The sequence below is a fragment of the Electrophorus electricus genome, chromosome 4 (assembly GCF_013358815.1).
Source record: "Electrophorus electricus isolate fEleEle1 chromosome 4, fEleEle1.pri, whole genome shotgun sequence".
In the NCBI taxonomy this organism is placed as follows: Eukaryota; Metazoa; Chordata; class Actinopteri; order Gymnotiformes; family Gymnotidae; genus Electrophorus; species Electrophorus electricus.
The window spans coordinates 29,976,590-29,990,884 of NC_049538.1; the positions used below are offsets into that span (position 1 = coordinate 29,976,590).

A 14,295-nucleotide genomic window follows, 5' to 3' on the forward strand; every position below is an offset into this window, starting at 1 on the left:
CCATCAGGAGTTCATCAAAGGAAGAATGAAGAAGGCAGCAGTTAGGTCATTAGTTACCCATAGTGCAGCTGCTGCTTACGTTGGTCAGGGAATGTATTTGCTGAAGACCCAACCGCCTCCTTCCTGGATCAAGGGTCTGGAGGTGGTTGGGACGCCCTTGTTGTGTCATGTTTATCTTAAAGCGTGACCACCCATGTACTGACCGAAGGGATTTCACAAAGCCTTTCGTCAGTCCATCCGGAGGGCCAGAGGGCAGAAGGTGCGCTCAGAGGGGTCTCCCCTCGCAGTGCTGCTACGGGTTACATGAGGCTTCACCGCTTCCCCTCGACGAGCTGGAATGTTTTGGGAGTTTGCACTTGCTGTGGGTCACTGAAACATCCTCACAGGGTGTGGCAGGGTAAGTAGGCCATGCGGTGTTTGTGCAAGAGGGTCAGAGTCTGTCTGGCTGGCAGTGAAACGTTACGTGTGTGAGATTCAGTTTTGTAGTGATTCGCCCAGTTGAGGATGTCAAAAAGGTATTGAGCAAAACCGAAATTACACAACACAGAAATGTTAACCACAAGAATTATGCAAGTTACCATGTAAACACACAGGTATTAAGCACAACGCCTAAGACATGAAACCTGTGCTACATAACCTCAAAACAATCAAGTCTGTTGTGAAAAATAGGTGTGCTGGTGATGTGAAAAAAAAAACACTTATACAAGTCTACATGTCTATAACATGCCTTCTCTCTCTCTCTCTCTCTCTCTCTCTCTCTCTCTCTCTCTCTTTCACACACACACACACACACACACACACACACACACACACACACATTTGCATCTCTTACATACTCTTTACTGCAAATGTTGCCCCATGTTTGGGTTTCTGGTTCATGCATAACTCGGAGGGAGAACCTGAATGGCAACCTCCCTTGCTGGGGCCGAACGGTGGAGCAACCCGTTCCAGCTACACCAACACTGCCCAGCTCTTCAAACATAAGAGTGCGCAGATGTAGAGAACAGCTCCCTCTCAGTGTTTTAAACGAGACCGTGACACGCAGAAGTAGTGTAGGGTGAAAACGGAGGAAGATGGGCTGGAGCCATGCGTAAAGGGGGCGGGGATTAGCGTGGGTCTGTGCGTAAAGGGGGCGGGGATTAGCGTGGAGCCCCAGGTCTGGCACTAATTAGGCACGGGGCAGTTTTCGCTGTATGACACCAGTGTCTGGCGCGTCACAGCTCATTACCACGCGTTCAATCAAACCAGGCTGGCGTGACGGCTGTTTGTTTACCTGCGCAGGCAGGCGTGGCAGCCGCCTGGCAGCGCGCTCGAGCAGGGGGTCCGGGTGTCCTAAACGCTGCCATATTGAACACGCTCTGTCTGGTCACCCACGCGCGCACCTCCCCATGCCATTAGGGTCTGATTTTTAAAAAAGGTCACTGTAACATTACATAATCTGAAACTTGAGATTTAAAAAATAATAATTTTATTATAAACACAATATAATATTCATAGTGTAGACGGGGTAACATATTCTGAGTGGTACATTCCAGCGGGGAATTTGAGGGCACTTTGGGAAAATATAATTCTGAGAGAATAATCCATTCACAATGAAATACACTACATTAAGAATTACATCACGATTTACAAAGTACACATTTTACTACGAAAACGTCCTTAAAATGTCGATGCACACCATATAACATCACATACACAGCATAAAACAGCACTTACACACAGCATAAATTAAAAGTTAACAATCCAGTGATCCCTGTTGACAAGCCATGTTGCAAATCTGCATCAAATTCAATACAAACTATAACATTCCGTGATTAAAAAAACTTTGTATTTACAAACTGTATATATTAACTTTATGAATATATGCTTTATCGACCCTGGAGGAGTCTTCCTCCAACCGTTTCACACATCTTTCTCAGACTCTCACTCTCTCCTCCCCGGCTCAGCAGGAGAAAAGGAGTGGTTTGATCGCCCTCTGTTGGCTGAAAGGATTACTACGCTACAACTCTATTCACCATCCCACTGAGACATGCTCACTGAACACCTGACAATGCACAACACGAAAATAGAAAAAGTCATGCTCACAATGACCCCCATCTAATCACAAACGTCTCATTTTCAAAACCGCAAACGCACAGAGCAAGAGGGGACATGCAGGGAGATTAGATTAGTGCAATCCTAATGACTCACTCGCTGCCGTCCAGGAGACAGGAGGACAACATGTGGACACGAGCTTATATCTCCAGTTCTGCGGAGGGACAGTTCAGAGAGGGAAATCTTTATAGGCACTTTGAACAGAGCTACAACAATCTGTGTTCATGAGGCTCACACACACACACACACACACACACACACACACACACACACACACACACACACACACATAGGTATTAACACTGTTCTGCACATGCATGGTGCAGGAGGAAATATTTCAAACAACGACGGACTAGAATCCACTTGGAAATGGTCAGCAGGACCGCAGAGGGGGTCACAACAGATTTTCAAGTTTTGGACAAACGGAGAGAGCTAGTTGGGAGGAGAAAAAAGGAAAGGCTAAAACAATGAAAAAAGCCATAAATGTTAATCTCCGTAAAAAGTTGCTGGGCCAGAGTACCAGGCGCCTAACAACACAAATGAACTCATCTGGTGAGGATAACCAGGAAGTAAAAATCACAAAGGTGAAGGAATGCTGGGATTTAGAGTTTTTCCTTGAGTAAAAAGGACACTTTATGCATTTGAGCTGAACAGCAGTGTGTAGAATCGGCTGGTTACTAGGTGAGTATTATATACATGGTATGTTTATTGCGTGAGACAGAACAGTCAGCGGTACGGCTGACCCAGTGGAAGCTGATGTGCATGCTAAAAATCGCCACGCTGGATGACCCACTGCACAGCAGGGGCAGGGGTGTCTGAGCAGGCCTCTGGAAGCTGATGGGGCAGGACTAGATGTTGGCGAGAGGCGACCGGGTACTGGGTCTCACTCCACGGCCATCTGTTCGATATGGTCACTCAGCAGCTTGTACTGGTCTAAACAGGAGGACAGGGTAGAGTCCAGAAACACGGCAGTTGCACTGCACAACACTTTTAAACACTTTCCTTTTTATCATGAAGAAAACTCTTTAGTTCATGAAACAGTCACTGTACAACTTATAAACCTCAGATGACAAATACAGAGGTTTCTCTATCGTCAGTCAAAGAAAACGGATGAATTACACAGACCAAACAGGTTAAGATATGAAACAGGATGTCAGGGGTGTGGACTGGTTTACCTTCGTTCAAGTTCCCAATAACTGCCTGCTTCTTCAGAAAGTCGTTACACAGTTTCTTACTCAGCCCAAAGGCCAGCATATTATGGGTGAAGGTTCTAGGATCACACACACACACAAAGCAACAAACACTGAGAACAAAGCAACAAACACAAAGAATGAAACCACTAAACAAAACACTCTCCGTGGCAAAAAGACACACCCTCATTTGTGAGATAAAAATAAAAATTCAGCTTGAAAGAAATACACCATTTATTCGGACCCATCCATTAGAAACATCCTTTCTAAACACGACCAGTCATTTTAAGGCAACTGCTCACCCCAGCTGCCCAAAAGTGATGTTTTCATCAATCCTGGAGCTGTCTTCTTTCTCCTCCTGGGTCATGTGACACCACTTTTCCCTGAAAAGGTGTGAGGGTCAAAGGTCAAGGTTTGACATCAAGTCTGTTGTTGTTTTTTGTTTGTTTAATGAGTCAGTTTTGCTTTGTTTAATGAGCAGGGGGTGAAGGGGGCTCAGGACCTCCCCACTGTCCAGCCTGCCGCCCCCTGCCAGGGCACTTTGATCCACTTCAACGCTGTCAGTCGACGAACCGCACAGGAAGCACAGAGTGAGGGAGCAAACAGCACGGCAGACCATGGATATGCGAACGCACTGTGACTCTGGCCTTCATGCACACACACATCCACGAAGGGAAGACATTAGGGAATCTCGGTGGGGGGGGTGTAAGCAGTGTTTTGTGGTTAGCTATAGCCAAGGCTGCGAATAAACACACATAAAGCAACGTGACCTGCAAAAGAAAACACACACACACAGCTTGGAGAGAATTCTTCCTGAATTCCTCCCATGTCATGCTGTCTTCCTGACGTAATGTGTGAAAAGGAATACAGTCCGGTCCTACAGAATCCGAAACCATCGCACCATGTTTAATAAGGGTTAGAGTTTAAGCAGATGCTTGTGGGTAGTTAGTTGCATTTGTAAGTGCCGTTATTACAGGGGATTACAGTTCCTGGTTGCTGACAAGCCTTTTTCATGAGAAAAGTCGAAAGGTTTTGTGTTTGGGTTTGGGTTTGGATTTAAGAAAACTTTTTTTTTTTCTTGCTCACATGTTTTGGGACAATCTCCACCATGACCTGGAAGAGCGACGGGCTCCCATGGCAGAAGGGAGATGTCTACAGAGGGAGTCGCGCATGCTAACATTCTGCTACATGCAATCCAGCCAGGCAGCACGATGAGACCATACGGGACCCATGAGAAACACACAGAGAGAAGAGCCCACTGAAAGCAGTGTGTCCAGAGAGAGAGCGAGAGAGAGAGAAAAGCCTGGACTCCACTACCCAGAAATCACGGCATCAGAACCGGAGCATCTACACCCTCTAATTCTCACTCGTATATAAAACAAACATAGGAATTGCAGATTAAACTGGGCATGAAATATTTCAAAGCAACATTTCGAGTTGGGCAGACACCAACAGAGGTTCAAGGATGGCCTAATGCAAGAAGCGGTTATATTATTCTACTATGCATGCCTAACTAACAAACAGTGAGCGAACAGCAAACACTTTGCCTGGTGGTGTGGTGCATAGGAAATGAAGAAAACTGAGGCCACCTTGGAAAGTTTAAAGTCAAAGTTAAAGGAAGGAAGAACAGGAGTTTTTTTTTTTAGTTTATCAAATTATATCATAATGAAATAATGTTATTGTGAAACAAGCCAGCTGATCTGTTTCAAGCAGAAACACGAACCAACTGCACTGAGCGCCAGGCGCTGAGCTGAACACAAGGGCAGGTTTGAGGCGCGCAGTTTTGGGCCTGGTTTCCTCCGGTTTTAAAAAACTCAGCGAATATCTTATCAGCCCATGACATGACTTCCTGCCCGCCTCCCGCTGTAGGCACTGGGGAAGATGACCTTGCAGGTCTGCACGAGCGTGTCAGCACAGATCCTAACCTGCCACCACTTCCTCCAGGCCCTCATCTAGTGCTGCCCCAGCGGGTTCTACTGCTCTTGTGGGGGATGAGTTTTGGTGGGTTTGCCCTTTCCTGGCCCATTTCTGTCTAGTGGCGTCCAGGGCAGCGGACAGAAAGAGCGACAGACCTCTCGTCTTTCTCCTCCTCAGCCGTCCGCCTGCGCGAGGCAGCGAGGCGCAAGGAGACAAAGGGTTAACGTGGCATGCACAGAGAGATGGGGGGCAGGGGGACAGAGGGAGAAGAGAGAGGAAAGAGGGGGATGGGGAGAGAGAGAGAGAGAGAGAGAGAGAGAGAGAGAGAGAGAGAGACTGACTGATGAGCAGATCAGTGCAGCAGTGTTTATCACACAGAGTGAAGCTGGAGACCATGACAAGTGTCAGACGTTTCGTATATTGCAGAATATTAATGTATGAATCACACACACACACACACACACACACACACACACACACACACACACACACACACACACACACACACACACACACACTTTATATCAGTTTCTCAGCCGAGTCCTCAGGACCCAGCAGAAGGTGGTATTCAGTGTTCAAAACAACATGGTACGTGCATGTTAGGAGCAGACAGCAACTCTGGGTACTGCAGGGGGGAGGCTGGGGTCTAGGATGAGAAACACCAGATCATGTGATTTACTAAAATGCAGCTCAGACGTAACAAGTGCAACCTCACGGCTCGTCTTCTACAAACATCTCCACCCACAACACATGAAACGTGCACAGAGTCACACCAGCCCGGACAACGGAACATCACAATGAACAGACATTCAGCAAAGTCCCCAGGCTAACAAACACACACACACACACACACACACACGCACACACACGCGTACACACGCACGCGCACACGCACCCACCTGTAGCTGGTACCTACACACCCTGCCACACACAGCCCCAGACGTAGAGTTCTACAGCATGATAAATACACAGCAAGGTGGAGCAGAATCCCCACTCAGTGTCAACGACTTCTCCGCCCTTCCTACCTGGTGGTGGGGGACCTCTTATTCCTCTCACAGTGCACAGCATCGAAGAAAGCAGCATTCCAGAACCTCAGGGTGTGCCTTGGAACAGAGGACAGGACAGTATTCCGAAGTCAAGGCGATCGCTTTGGTACCTCATCATGACTGAGAGCAGCACACTGCTGCAGGGTGATGCGTAAGAGGTATATGGTCAAGCAGTTCCATTTCTTCATCTGTGTCGTACAGTAATTATCTAAGGATTACACTACCAGGGCGGCTTTGAACTTTAGCCACTGCAGCACCTACCAGATTGGCTGCTGTTTGAGGTGCGTGTACAAATAAATCTTCTCTCCTCCCTTCTTCTCTGGTGGCATGGTTGGAGACGCTGTAGCAGGAAAAGACACATATTCACACGTACGTAAACATGAGTGTGCACACACACTCACACACGTGACCCAGAGCAGTGAGAGAGTGCTGACGTGCGGACGTGGAGTGTCTTGTGTGTCTGACTGGACCTACACTTAGAGGCCTGACACTGCTCACTGTCCAACTAATTGAGGAACAGATCGGAAAACATTCCAGGCAGGACTGCCGGAAAACATTCCCAATGGCCTCAGTGTGAGGGGGGGGGAACTCTGCTGACAGAACCCAGCTGACGCACAGAGAGCAGAGACCTCAGAGGGGGTGTCAGGTCTTAATTCCTCTGGTCTTCCTTGGTCTCCTGCTTCTGCTTCCCTCACCTGCTCATCACAGGTCAAAAACGCGGTTACAGTAACAGGTTTACCTGGTGTGTTAGGGTTCCCTTCTGCTGGGCTCTCTGGATCACTGTGGGCAAAACAGGGAACACAGAGGGTGTGTGTCACACGTAGGTAAAAGGTCTGAAGCTGTGAGCGTCTCCTTCTAAACAGAGAGGTTGGTGTACTTCTCCATTCTCTGTAGCCTGTGTGAAACTGCTAGGCACGGTCAGTAGAGGGCAGTATTCCTCACTTGCTCTTGTGGGTGGAGGGGCCTCTCAGCCTGCTCTCCAAACCTCCAAAGAAGCTCTTGACGTCGGTCTTCGCCGTGGTGCTTCTCAGCAGCTTCTCCGCCATGTCCTTGGTGCCCGAGAGCCAGACCTTCCCGCTGCGCAGGTACGAGTCGATGCCTGCACTCGGCTTCTCAAGGAGTTCCGTGGGGGACAGCTGCAGCTTCCCTGGGAAACAAACAAACAAACAAACAAACGCACGCACGCGCACACACACACACACACACACGCCAAAACAAATAAACCTCCTTTAGAGCCTATGTTCATTAAAATAAGCGTGTTGGTGTTGGGAGCAGAGAGGAAGAAGTCTGTCCACTCTAAAGTAATGCACACAAAGACAGGAAGCCATCAGCGCCAGACCGAGGTCCTGGTGCATTTATTTTCTAGAACGTTTGCCTTCAAAACGACGCGCCATTTCTTACCGACGTAATAGTAGGTGAAGCACATGGTCATCAAGTGCTTAGCAGGGCTGTAGTCGTCCATCTGGTAGCACCTGTCATGTGGTTACAGAGAAGACCGGCTGGAGGTTAGGCCTCACCACGACCATGCACTCGTCACACTCACACACGTTTACGCAAATATTGACTCTCCTGGAACGGTTCAGGAAATGACGTTGTGGAATGATTTCAAACACGGAGTGTGTAGTGTGGCCCAGTATAATTCCCACATCCAGTCAGTCTGACTAAAGGCCGGGACAAACTGATCAAGACACAACAGCGTCCCGTGCCCTGGAGCACCAGTCGTACCCTCCACATTCACACGGGTGGGAGGTGGTTCTTACAATTTCACAATGACATGGTTCACTTCCACAAATGATGTTTCAGAAGTAGGAGGCTTACACCAGGAGGGAGTGGCCTTGGTTTAGGGTTAAATCAGAGAGGCAGGACGCAACCGGCTGGTTTGTGAAATTACATATTGCACAATATGGGGAGGCCGAGTAATTCTCTCTACATGAGGACTCACTGTGACTGTAGAGGAGGGGGTTGTGAAATACATTCACAGAATTCTGAAATATTTTTTTCTCATGATTTACTGGAATTCTGGAATTTCTAAGCTTTTGAGATATACTCACTCAAACAGGACGACAGCGAAAGACTGCACCAATCTGTAAAACGTCTGCTCACTCACACGCTTAGAGTTGCAACGCTGTGAAAAGACCAAGCAGTAACCCCCCCCCCACACACACACACACACACACACACACACGCCATCATTTCACATATCATTGGGTTGCACTGAAGTCAGAGTTGCTGTTTAGAGGGACATGCAGGTGGACAGTGGCCAGGTTTTATGTGACAGGTTTACACGTCCTCTGTGTGTGTGTGTGTGTGTGTGTGTGCGTGCGTGCGTGCGTGCATACGTGCGTGCATGCACTGGCGACACACATTCAGATGGTGGCTAAAGGTGTCCTCTCATACCTGGACGCTCACGTATTTGGCGAACCACTCCCTGCCTTTCCCATTTTCACCACCACACAGCTCACCAAAGCGCGCTTTCTCTTCTTGGTCGAAGTCCTGCCTGAGAAAGAGAGAGTATGTAAGTATCTCTCAAACCAATAGCTAAAACTCAGAATAAAAGACTACATTCCCCACAATCATGTCACTTAAAGACAATATCGTACTTTTGTTCAGTGTAACTTTATTTCAACAGTGTCTCAGAGTACGAGTTATGCTTTAGGGAAGACTAGTCTAGTCTTCAGAGGGGTTCTCATATTCTCAGACGTTAATCAATACGTGCGGTGAGAAAGATTTGCCCTCGGTGCATGAAACTCACCTCCCATGAAACAGCTTCTCCACGTAGGCCTTCATGAATTCCCGCCTCTCTGCCTCGTCCGCCTCCTCGGCGCTGTGACTGGATGAGGAAGACGACCGTCGGGAATGTGACTGGTGTGAGGGCGAATCAGAAGCCTCGTTCTCGCTGTCCGCAGACCCTGTGGCGTCGCTTTCGTCTGCCCCTTCCCCCGGCCCGTCCGCAGTCGCTGTGGCAGACACGGGCTTGGGAAGACCCAGAGCTGACACAGGCTCTGGAATGAGGGGCTGCGCTGAGAAAAAGCCAGGAGGACCAACAGCAGAAGGCACTGTTCCTTTAGCGCTGGAAGGCACATCGAAGTCGATGAGGTTTTCCACTGCATGCCCCTCCATGTTGATCCTAGAGGGCAATGCAGTCTGCTGGGTGGCAGTGGGGACAAATACCTCAGCTCTAAACCTATAGAGGGCGCTCCTCCTCCACTTCCCGTATTCCCAAGGTGCAGCAGAACCTGAGAGAAGAGCATTGGTAACCTCCTAATATGCTCAACACACTTTGCGTCATTTCCAAATAAAGGTTTCTGGGATTTATTTGCTCCCCCCTAAATAATACATGAGGTCATTCCAAGCATGTTTGCAAAACAAAACAAAGTAAAACACAAATAAACAACAACCCCGCAAAACCCTTCTTAGTAGGTAAGTAAGATTTCTCAATCTCATTAGATGTTTCAACATCACTGCAAATGCCATGAGCTATGTCTGCGTGGCATGACCATGCAGTGAGACTTACACCACTGATTGGTTAGTTTTGCTGGCCAGCTCACATAGGACGACCACTAGTGTTGCTTCTGCTCCTGACAGACACCAGCTACTCCGGTGTCTCCCTTCTTGTAAGGAAACACTGGCTTTTGTAGGCTAATGCATACTGACAAGAGGCCCTGAACAGCATCCATAGTGAGTTCGTCTCGTTCACGAGAGAGTGCCATCTGTTTCCAGAACGTGGGAACTGCAAATGAATTTGCAACATATGATTATAGTATGTGCTTCACATGCAAACCAGACTACAGAGTAATAGTGCTTGAATAGGTAGTGGTTACACTGCTACATATTGTAATTTCAAAGTGCCTTGCAATGTATTTAAAACACAATGGTGGAACCTTGTGTGACCTAGCGGAGGGTATATATATCCTTATATACTTGGAATATCCGAGATTTAGCAGAATGATCACAAGACACCCACACCCCCACACACAAAAGGTTTATCCACTTGCATACTGGATCCTTTTGAAATATCACCATTACAAAACAGTGATAGCGATAATCCATGAATAAGGTGAATAAAACCAACATCATAATGTCAATCCATAAATTTTATATGACACAAGAATCTATATTCTATTCAACAGACGCTTCTCTAACCCATAATCATGTAAAGCCCTTCCTTAGCCTCCATAGGCTGCAGAAATACGTCTGAAAGGACAGTTATGTAATGTAGCCCCACAGAAGTGTGACTCACTTGTGCATGTGCGCATGCACACACACATGCAGACACTATAAATGAAAAACGTCTGGGGGGGCACAGCTGGCTCGCACAAATATGGGGTCTGCTTTCTTCTGCACTAATGACACAGAACCTTGCACTGCCTTTCCTCATTCTCCACAGACACGGACGAAAGTCAGGAAGAACCACCAAGAAATCTCCCTTGTCCCCTCACGGTCGTACGGAAATGCCACAGCAGGAAGCAGCGTATAGTCAGTGTCCACAATGCACGAGCATGTTTGTTTCGTGATATCGGCACAATGTGTGGAGTCACCCGGCACGCGGACCTCATACACACACAAGATCAGCTCCCGGCGGGCGGAAGGGAGGAGAGACAGAGAGAGTCTGGTGAGAAGGAGAGGAAGAGGAGAGAGGGAGAGAGAAAGTGAGAGGAAGAGAAGTAGAGAAAGAGGGAGAGTGCTCGGTGGCCAAGCAGCTGCATGTTGTGCAGTATCTCTGCTACATGAGCTGGAGAAAAGTTACCATCGTCCTCCCGTAACTCACCACCATCATCATAATCTACCACCACTATACACCACGTTGTGATTATGGATGATTACTTACATTTACGGAACTTATCTGACACTTTTTATCCAAAGCAACTTACAGTCATGGCTGAGTAAAACTTTGAGCAATTAAGGGTCTTGCTCAGGGGCCCAACAGTGCCAACTTGGCAGTGGTGGGACTTGAACCAGCAACCTTCTGATTACAAGTCAAATACCTTAACCACTGAGCCACCACTGCCAAAATTCAAAGCAGACATATAAAAAGCTAGATGTTTAACCACAAGAAGCAGCTTCCCTAAACTGACATCACCATGTGCGAAGCTCGGACAACTCTCTGTTTTGAACAATGAGAGAGAATGTTGCTCAACGTGGGCGGGGAGACCCACAGTGATTTAGCTGAGTATGGCACATGTGCACTTAGGCAACATGTTCTTTCACGGACCCTGAGAACATCCAGCTCAACTCACCTCAGACTGATGGAACACCACACTGGACACATCACATCATGCATTATACAGCAGCGTGTGAGCTGGAAGGACAGATATAACTCTCCAGTGAGATGCACAGTGCCATTTTTCTAGTGTGACAGCTGTCTGCAGGCCCTGCTTGTTCCAGAGAGCTTTGGATCGATGTCTTAAAATTGAACAGTGAAACAGATCTGCCCATTCCTGATCCGTGAGCCATGCTCATTCCTGATCCGTGCCCATTCCTGACCCGTGAGCCGTACCCATTCCTGAACCTGAACTTTGGTTGGGCTTAATGATGACTAAGTAATCCCCTATTATCCTATTCAGTTTAAACAGTGAACTCAAGACTGTTTTAATTTCAACAAACCACTTTTGTCTGGTTAACTGATCCAAGTGTCTGTTAGGCTGTAAGTGACTTCTCCCCGGGCTGCCTTCTTGAGTCTTTAAACTGGTTTGTTTTACTTATTTGGACACTAAAACCCCTTAAACAAGACTAAAGACGTTAAAGGGGACATATGAAAATTCAGTTTTTTGGTGCTTGTGCACATACGTTGGGTGTATCCTGAATGTCTACCAACCTGCAAACAATGGGAAAAGGACAACCCAGTCAGTTCATTGTGGGCTACCTACATCTGAAATAATACCAGCTGTTCAGATTTGGCACGGGAACTTCTCTGTTGTTGGCAGCACAGACCGGCGATATATCAGCCACCAGTCTCAGATGATAATGCTCATTTCTGAGGGCAACATCCCAGCTACAGTCGACAGAAACCTGTAGCTAGCTACGCGTTACCTAACCACTTTGGTTCTGACTGCCTTTTACAACCCCGGTCTGTAAATGGATGACAGGCAACGATGCTTTTGCTGAACTAGGGATCAGTACAGTTGTGCATGGCAAAACTGCAGCTGAAGGAAATATGGCTAGCTAAGCATTTTAAAAATAATTATGCTAGCTAACTTGTGCATTACTAGTTGATGTATTAGCCAGATGTAACTTTCTAAAGTTATTGGCTTTTATTTGCTGCAGGATGCACAGTACCAGTATTGATATCAGATAGTTAGTTGAATGTTTGTAAGATGAACCTCATCATGTGAATAACAAGTGAGTTACAGACCCAGTCAAAGTTCCAGTCGAGTTCCACTCAGCTATTCAGGGATAAAGTGACATTAGCATGTTGTACTGGGCGAAAATGCCATTTACATCCATTAACTCCTTACCACGTAGAGAAACTGGCACTCAAACCGACTGTTCTGAGCAGGGCTACTTTTGACAGCGCGTGAGGGGAGTTGTGGTGCTTGATCCGCGTCGTGTTTTAACCAAAGCACGTTATTAAAACCCCAGCAAACTGTGTTAAGTTGTGTAAAGAGGGTAAAATAGGTCCCCTTTAAAGTGGAAAACTGTGTGACTGGGCCTAATGTTCAAATGTCAGCAGCAAGGTCACATTTTGTGTTTAGTGTATCCATCACTTACAGTTAGTATCACAGCATGGGCTGGAAATAGACACTACCATAGCAACAGAGCCTCACGATAAACCCATGCACCACTGCAGCTGAACCCACAGGAACCCGAGGGCAACAAATTCAAGATAAACGGAAAGAAAAAGAAAAGCCTCAGGCAGACGCTCACTTTAGCAACCAGACCAGGGCTAGGTTTACAAAACTGAGCTCAAACACTCCCAGACCAGGGCTAGGTTTCTAAAACAGTACACTCAACCATGTCCTGCTCTAATGGTGTAGTCAGTCAAGTAACTCCAAAAACTCCCACAGTCCAAACAGATTTTAAGCGGGTTTTTAAAGGATTACACGTGCGTCAACACCTATTCTCTCAGGTGCAACAGTAACAAAGAAACAACTCTACCGGTTCTTACGCAATATCTCTGCGAGCGTTTCCCATGTCCGAACATCTGCCGAAAGGTTCACGTGCTTCACCTGCCTGCTCGCAAAATGGGAGACACAGGATCATGCCACTCTGGAGATCCCATTCCACAGGATCATGCCACTCTGGAGATCCCATTCCACAGGATCATGCCACTCTGGAGATCCCATTCCACAGGATCATGCCACTCGGGAGAGCTCATTCTGATGCGTACAATTTTAGGCTTCTCGCGGGAGGATATATGAATATGTAAACACCGCAGCCTCGTCAGAGACGAGCCATCTCTCCTGAAACTCCCACTTTTTTTCCACTTACTCTCCTTCTTAGCAATGATTTACCTGATGGATTAACAATATTCATATGCAATAAACTACATTTATGCAACACCAGTCAGTATTTAAACATGCCTAACTGATATCTAACGAACTTGTATTTGAAAGTGGCGTTTTTATTTATTTATTTTTAAAGTTGAGTACTCAGCTGTTTGTGGCGATAGCCCAGTGCTCCGTGATGCTCTGTCAAAACCTATGCAGAGGTCAGTGTAATGATTACAAAAATACTAGTTATTGTGCATACGTGTAAACATTTGGGTTAATTTAAAGCAGGCAAACCACCTGCAACAGCCACCAGAGTATTGTAACATCCACCTTTTCATCTCCCATTTAATTTCAGAGCTCAAACAGAAAAAAATTAAATGTCCTATGACAGAGGCAGGCAGTAGTTTCGGTAAGTAAACACTCATATCTAAGACTGTGGACGGTACCTAGCAGTTCTTGCTCAATGTTCTATTTGACCGACTGGGTTTTTTTCCCCCAGCTACTTAACCTGGCATAAAAACTGCTGACGACTGGGCGTTAAACATTTCCTTATACGCTGAAGAAGACGAATCAGCAAGCTGCCACAATCTGAACAGCAGCGTAGAGGATCCGGTACAG

The 14,295-nt window shown here is 47.0% G+C and overlaps 1 protein-coding gene across 2 annotated transcripts; it reads right to left on the minus strand.

The window, feature by feature from the left end:
• Nucleotides 1–1,451: 1,451 nt before the first annotated feature.
• On the minus strand, nt 1,452–9,388 carry kiaa0513 (KIAA0513 ortholog). 2 transcript variants are annotated; one of them, XM_027018015.2, is made up of 12 exons: nt 9,000–9,388; nt 8,645–8,744; nt 8,299–8,372; nt 7,649–7,719; nt 7,190–7,394; nt 6,987–7,027; nt 6,509–6,587; nt 6,227–6,304; nt 5,357–5,386; nt 3,587–3,667; nt 3,270–3,364; nt 1,452–3,027 (listed from the first exon to the last, which is right to left on the minus strand). In XM_027018015.2, the coding sequence occupies exons 1-12, from the start codon at nt 9,365–9,367 to the stop codon at nt 2,978–2,980; spliced, it is 1,272 nt and encodes a 423-aa protein (XP_026873816.2). In that variant the 5' UTR covers nt 9,368–9,388; the 3' UTR covers nt 1,452–2,977. The 2 variants fall into 2 exon arrangements, with proteins under 2 accessions (XP_026873816.2, XP_026873817.2); XM_027018016.2 differs by lacking the exon at nt 5,357–5,386.
• Nucleotides 9,389–14,295: the final 4,907 nt, after the last annotated feature.

What these genes read in the sequence shown, in the direction of transcription:
- kiaa0513 (XM_027018015.2), bottom strand. Translation starts at nt 9,367, where the DNA reads ATGGAGGGGCATGCAGTGGAAAACCTCATCGACTTCGATGTGCCTTCC. An exon ending in CCCTCCACCCACAAGAGCAA is followed by an intron (nt 7,028 to 7,189) that starts GTGAGGAATACT and finishes TTTTGCCCACAG; the next exon opens with TGATCCAGAGAGCCCAGCAG. An exon ending in AGGGAACCCTAACACACCAG is followed by an intron (nt 6,588 to 6,986) that starts GTAAACCTGTTA and finishes TTCCTGCTACAG; the next exon opens with CGTCTCCAACCATGCCACCA.